This window comes from Stylophora pistillata, chromosome 7 (genome assembly GCF_964205215.1).
Source record: "Stylophora pistillata chromosome 7, jaStyPist1.2, whole genome shotgun sequence".
Taxonomy (NCBI): Eukaryota; Metazoa; Cnidaria; class Anthozoa; order Scleractinia; family Pocilloporidae; genus Stylophora; species Stylophora pistillata.
In genome coordinates, this window is record NC_142525.1 from 26954717 (window position 1) to 26960716 (window position 6000).

The 6000-nt window shown below is 39.1% G+C and overlaps 1 protein-coding gene across 3 annotated transcripts in view; it reads left to right on the plus strand.

The window, feature by feature from the left end:
- LOC111335731 (centrosomal protein of 63 kDa) overlaps window positions 1–6000 on the plus strand; it is a 23303-nt gene that overhangs the window by 11743 nt on the left and 5560 nt on the right. For all 3 annotated transcript variants that reach the window (XM_088729034.1, XM_088729033.1, XM_088729032.1), the window contains 10 exons: window positions 276–377; window positions 764–813; window positions 936–1038; window positions 2217–2279; window positions 2526–2608; window positions 3753–3839; window positions 4273–4329; window positions 4446–4500; window positions 5289–5351; window positions 5842–5939. In XM_088729034.1, the coding sequence (XP_088585160.1) occupies window positions 276–377; window positions 764–813; window positions 936–1038; window positions 2217–2279; window positions 2526–2608; window positions 3753–3839; window positions 4273–4329; window positions 4446–4500; window positions 5289–5351; window positions 5842–5939 (761 nt within the window). The remainder of the gene's footprint in view (window positions 1–275; window positions 378–763; window positions 814–935; window positions 1039–2216; window positions 2280–2525; window positions 2609–3752; window positions 3840–4272; window positions 4330–4445; window positions 4501–5288; window positions 5352–5841; window positions 5940–6000) is intronic.

Below are 6000 nucleotides of genomic sequence, written 5' to 3' on the forward strand. Positions count from 1 at the left end.
TCCACGAGCACGCGTTGGCTATAATCATCTCATATCCAACAAGAGCGAGTGGAATAATTGTTTTATTAAAAACGTTAAATTAAGTTATTAAATTTTATCAAATTTTTAGCTCCCTTTTAATTTTAAGCTGAAACGTACGCTTGCCATATTTGTAGATTATGGTATATTGGCTGATATACCATAATGGCTAAGCCAATAAAAAGTCTTGAATTGCATTATCCAATGATCTAGTTTTTAATAATAATTGTTACACATTTATTCAATAAACACTTTAGCAACAGCTGCTAGGATACCAAGCACAGCTTAACAAGAGGAGACAAATGATGGAAGACCTTGAGCGTGACCATCAACAAGAGATGGCTGCGCTGCAATCCCAGGTATGTCATGCAAACTGTTTATCTTCAGCAATTGAATTCAAATTAAGAGTAGATTCGTAAAGACCCAGCTAAGTGGTTTTCTCAAGAGACTCTTTGCTGATATGTCATTCAGAACTTATTGGCCAAGATGTTCTAATGTAGTGTACTTTCTTTTGAGTTAAATTTTCACATGTACAGTACCGCTCGCGTGTACTGCAGCAACCCCGCGGGCGTTAGGCGCGTGTAATTCGTGGGAATTCAAAGCGCGTGTAGTTTCGCGCGTGCAGTAGAAAAATTACACGCCTGCAGTTAAAAAAATTACACGCCTGCAGTGGTGCACACGGAAATGCATGTGCTTGAAACGGAAATATGTACAGTCATGAATTTGTACTGTTGTTTGATTTTAGCTTGGACGTGCAAAAGATGAATGTGACGATACTGAAGATACTGTTCAACAGTAAGTGTGCCGTTAGTGATTATTGACCTACGTACCCCAGACAACCCCCTTCCCCTGCCCCACCCTGTGCGGGAGTCGCTTCCAACAACTTGCAGCGAAAATTATCCCATTTTTCTTGTTAGGTTGAAGAGTTCATTAGAAGAAGCTCTTGCATCCAATAGGGAGCAAGCCTCTGATATTGTCAAGGTGCAAGACGAACTCAGGAAGACACGTTCGTCTCTTCAGGTAATATTTCGCAGCTGTCCAGTGTTAAAACTTCATTGTAAACTCCAAAAGTTAAAAGCATACAACTTCGCTTTTCAATAGATAAAGGTAAAGTCTGTTTACGAGCCTAGTGGCCCATTAGGCCAGTGCTTAACTCCGGTTTCTGTAGCATGAAGCGACTAGGAGTATTTCTACTCCCCCCTGGATGGGATGCCAGTCCATCGCAGGGCTACCCCCAGCATTAAATTGTTGGTACCCATTTATACACCTGGGTGAAGAGAGGCACTGTGAGAGTAAAGTGTCTTGCCAAAGAACACAACACAATGTCCCGGCCGGGGCTCGAACCCAGACCACTCGATCCGGAGTCGAGCGCACTAACCACGAGGCCACCGCGCGCCTCCACTCTCTTTTCAATATCAACACATTATCCGCAAAAATAGGTCATGGGAAGAGTCAAGCTTGCGACCGTAGGGGCGGCATTTTGATAGAGGACTTAAGACTCTTCTTCCATTTACAGGGAAATTTTTAACAATTATTCGCCTCAGGTTCGGTGAATATCGTCTAATAATTAATAATGAATATCGTCGAATAATTATTCGACAATATTCATCGAACCTGAGGCGAATAATTGTTTTAGTATAATTTCAGAGCTGAACAACAGAGAAATTTCTAAAATCATAACATTTTAGTGACATTTATTAACATTTTATTTTAACATTTTATATAAACCACGTGGAGCGGTTTATATAACGTCATAGAAGCCGGAATCGCTCGACCAATCAGATTGCTGGAAACTCTCTTCTTAGCTCTGAAATTATACTAAATCAAGATAGAAGGGGAGAAATTATAAGCAAATCTAGAGTTAACTCTTTCACTACAAATATCTCGTTATTAAATTTCGTTACTGTCTGCCATATAGTTCTTATGATGTTAGTTTAGAAGACTAGGTATTGGATCAACCTATAATCCTGAATTGATATTTTTCCTTATTCTCATCACTTGTCTGCTTGATATTGTATTGATATTGCGAGGAGAAAAACTGTCTTGATCGCTTATGGGAGTCAAAGGGTTAAAGATTAAACCTTGGTCTGCCAAACGTCTTGGATCATTATGTACTATTTTACCGGATGCGCCTTAGGCATGTGAGTAATTAACGACGTTCTATCATTCCTTTTATCAATTTTTTTTTTCTCTAACAGCGTCTTGAGGAAGAAAATGCCCATTTGCGGTTAGAATTGCAATCAAGAGATGATCTCATAAGAGTAAGGGTTTATTTATTAATTTATTTATTATTTGTTTACTTTACTATATGTGATTATTATTGTCACCTACTTAAGGTTGAGTAGACAAATCCGGTGTTGGCGCGGCGCAAGGATTATTTTTATGGGGCCGATTTCTCTTATCTCGCGCTACGATCGTAGGCTTTCGGTTGAAGGGAAGCATGGTTCTCGTCGTCGATGGATTCGTTTATACACGTATTGCAGACCTGTTTTTTCTCTCGACTTCAGGCAGCAGAGGACGATCAAAGACAGCACTCAGAAGACATGACTAAAATGGAAGAGAGTTTATTAATGAAAGATGAGATCATCAGGTATAATGCAGTGGTAATAGTGTCAAGAAACCCGCTTGTTTAACAATCAGATAATGAACTCAAAATATCTATTGCGTATTTAAGGAACTGCGCACCCACCCCTCCCTAACCCAATATTAACCCTAAGTTGTTACCATGTGACTGTTGCTGGGTTAAGGGAGGGGTGGGTGCACAGTTGCTTGGATACTGACATTGATACCGACAGGCTAATGTTTTTGTGTTTGGTTTTGTTTAACCATTTAACTCCCAGGAGTGGCCAAGACAGAATTTCTCCTTACAACATCAATACAATATCAAGTAGATAAGTAATGAAAATAAAAAAATATGTCAATTAGGGGATTGTTAGTCGATCCAATACCAAATTCTCTAAACTGACATCATAAGAATTGTATGGCAGACAGTAACGAGAATTACTTATGAGATCTTGGGAATGTGAAGGTTAAAACTGCATATTTTTGGGCTACTTACTCTATCGTATTTGGCGATTGGCTTATGCTCGACTCAATTTTGAGTTTTCGCCAAAGAATAACTACATGTAGCCAATCTGGAACAGTTCTTACGTTTTCACACTCTCCGCCACTGTACTGAATTTCCTGACAACGTGCAATGCACAAACTCAAGGAAGTTGTACTTTATGAAATATCTCCTGCCTTGTTTCAAAAACTGTGATGGATATATTTTACGGTAAATGCCATTTTAAAGTAAATCGAAGGTGACTCGCATGGACATTGGCTTCTGTATCTATTTATTTGTTGAATTATGATTTGTATAGCCCGTACCAGTGATGTTGATAGCTTATGTCGTGAGATGGTAGTAAAACATCATCACATGCTACATGTAGATTGCATGTAGATAAACACCATGCACTTGCTGCATGTAGATTGATAGTTTCCTTTCTTCTCTTTCCTCGTCCTATTTTCTTTTATATTCTGGGCCCGCTGTAATTGGCTATGCTATTGCGGTGTCCCTGCCATTTTTTGTCATTTTTTTTTTATCTACTTATTTTGATTGCTGTTGTTTGGCGAAACTAATATATAAAAAAAAAAACATGCTTTGTGTCATTGACTGTCGGGAAGTGCAGTGCTAGTATAATGTTGAGAGTCTTTGAGTAAGTGTTTTTTTTTTCTCTTTCAACAATGTTCAGACAACTTGAAGAAGTGGGCAGGCGAACAGAAAATATCGAAGTGAGGAGACTTAAGGAGGATCTCAGAACAAGTAGGATGGAAATACAGTGAGTGAACTTCTGGCAACTTTCAACACATACACCTTATTCGATTATTTCACATATGTTAATAGTACGCGTGGATATTTTGCGAGTTCCCTTGCATTTTTCCGAGGTCCGTAGGGGCGAGAAAAAATGCGAGCGATGAGAAAGGTGATCCTATTCTTTCAAGTTGCAATCTTGATCTATCACCGATTTCTTGAAACTAATTTACACGGAAATGTGTAGCAGCTAGAGGGGAGAATTAACAATCAGATCTTGGGAGTTTGAGGGTTGAGAAGTCTCTCCAAAGAACATCCCTCTCTGATAATCGCCCTCGTCCATTTTAGTTTTTTGCGCGGCCTCTATGATAGAGCAAAGAGAGCTTCTTACGAAATTATACAGACTTTGCCTCATAAGAAAAAAGTATTCTAAAATTTACTTTTTTTGACGCCGATCTCAGGTCGAATCTCGACGCCAGTCAATATCAGAAGGATGAGATAAGCCATCTTAATCAAAAGTAAGGCTACAAAAGACGGTAAAGTTATGATATCTCTCTCTCTCTCTTTTTTAGTTCGTGTTTATGGAACAATTCCTTCTTTGTACAAGTACCATTTATGCTTTTTTTTTATCCAGACTGGATAGTAGCAAGAATGAAATTTCAAAGCTACAAGCTGAACTGTGCAGGAAGGTAAAGAATTTGTCTGACGTTGTGAGGAATAATTTGAATATATCAACAAAGTTGAAATGGTAAATTGGCCACCGTTACGATTATAAAAGCTGACGTTTCGAGCGTTAACCCCCTCGTCGGGGCGATTAGGGGAATTGTGGGTTGTGTGTGCTTTTAAAGGCAGAAAAAGGAGCTACGTGATTGGTGGGAACATGGCAACGAGAAAAACACGAATAAATTAGTGGAATGAAAAGTGTTCGTTGATACCTGTGGGATTTAGACTGCCGGTTTGAAAGATGAGCTTTTGTTCAAGAGCGTGGATATTTATTAGTTGTGAGGAATACTTATGTTTTGTTTGCCTGTTTGCCTGTTTGCCTGTTTGCCTCTGTACTATGTTTTGCGCAAGGTCTTTAAGTCACTAAGCTGGCTATCTAGTGAAAGAAATCTGGAGAAGATAATATATAGATTTAGCCAAGCCTGAAAGCGGAGCTCCCAAGTTCGTAATATTAATGATAACACAAAAGATGTGCATTTGCCAAGACTCGCCTGAGACACCCCTCCCTTCGTTTTGATAGTCTCCCCTACCCTACCCGTGCAATCTGAAGCTAGCTTCTAATTTTTCCTTACAACATCACCTCTAAAGCAAACAGTAAGGTCACGAGAATAAAGGAAATGGTCACCAACGAAAGAATCTCTTGATTATTAATCAAATTCTCCTCGTCAGCGCCTTGGGACACATAGGGAACACTTTGGAGAATATACATACGGATGCTAGGTTTTAAGGGTTAATGCGGATGCATTCTTTTTAGCAAGAGGAGGTGAAATTCATTCAAGACAATGACGTAAAACAGCTCCTTTCGGAAAATTCAAAGGTATGACAACCAGGCATCTAACGAAACTAGTGCGCTAGAATGTACACAACATAATTTGGTTCTATCGACTTGATAATGTAAACTGGGGGGGTCAGTTTCAAAAGAAACTGTGGTGCTGCGTTGGTGAAGGAGTGTAACAAGGTAATTTTGGTTTCATCAACTGAGTTGATAATGCAAATTGGCCACCGTAAAGAGTTTAAAAAGCTAACGTTTCGATCGTTAGCCTTTCGTCAGACAGAATGGCGAAAGGCTAACGGTGATCTATGTACATCATCAAATTAAGTGATACGAGAGCTCCCAAAGATCTCGCTTTATGCCCGAAAATATGCCGCAAGTTGAGAGTTGGTAGATAAATGATCGCTTGATCTGTACTAAAAAACCCAAATACTGTAGAAGTCCTTTCCCATTTAGGTTTATTTGTAATCGAACTAGTCAAATAATGGAAGTATTTTTATTGTAACTTACGAAAAATACTTAATACAATATTCAGCTTAAAGAGAGAATTTCGTCAGGAGACGACGGTCATCAGGCCGAAGTCGAGGGAATGAAGGAACAGATCGCCAACATGACTGCGGAACTTCACAAAAGGTGCCTTTTGCTTGTTATGTGTTTTTTTTTTTGTTTTTCCTAATCCATATGCATGGCTTTC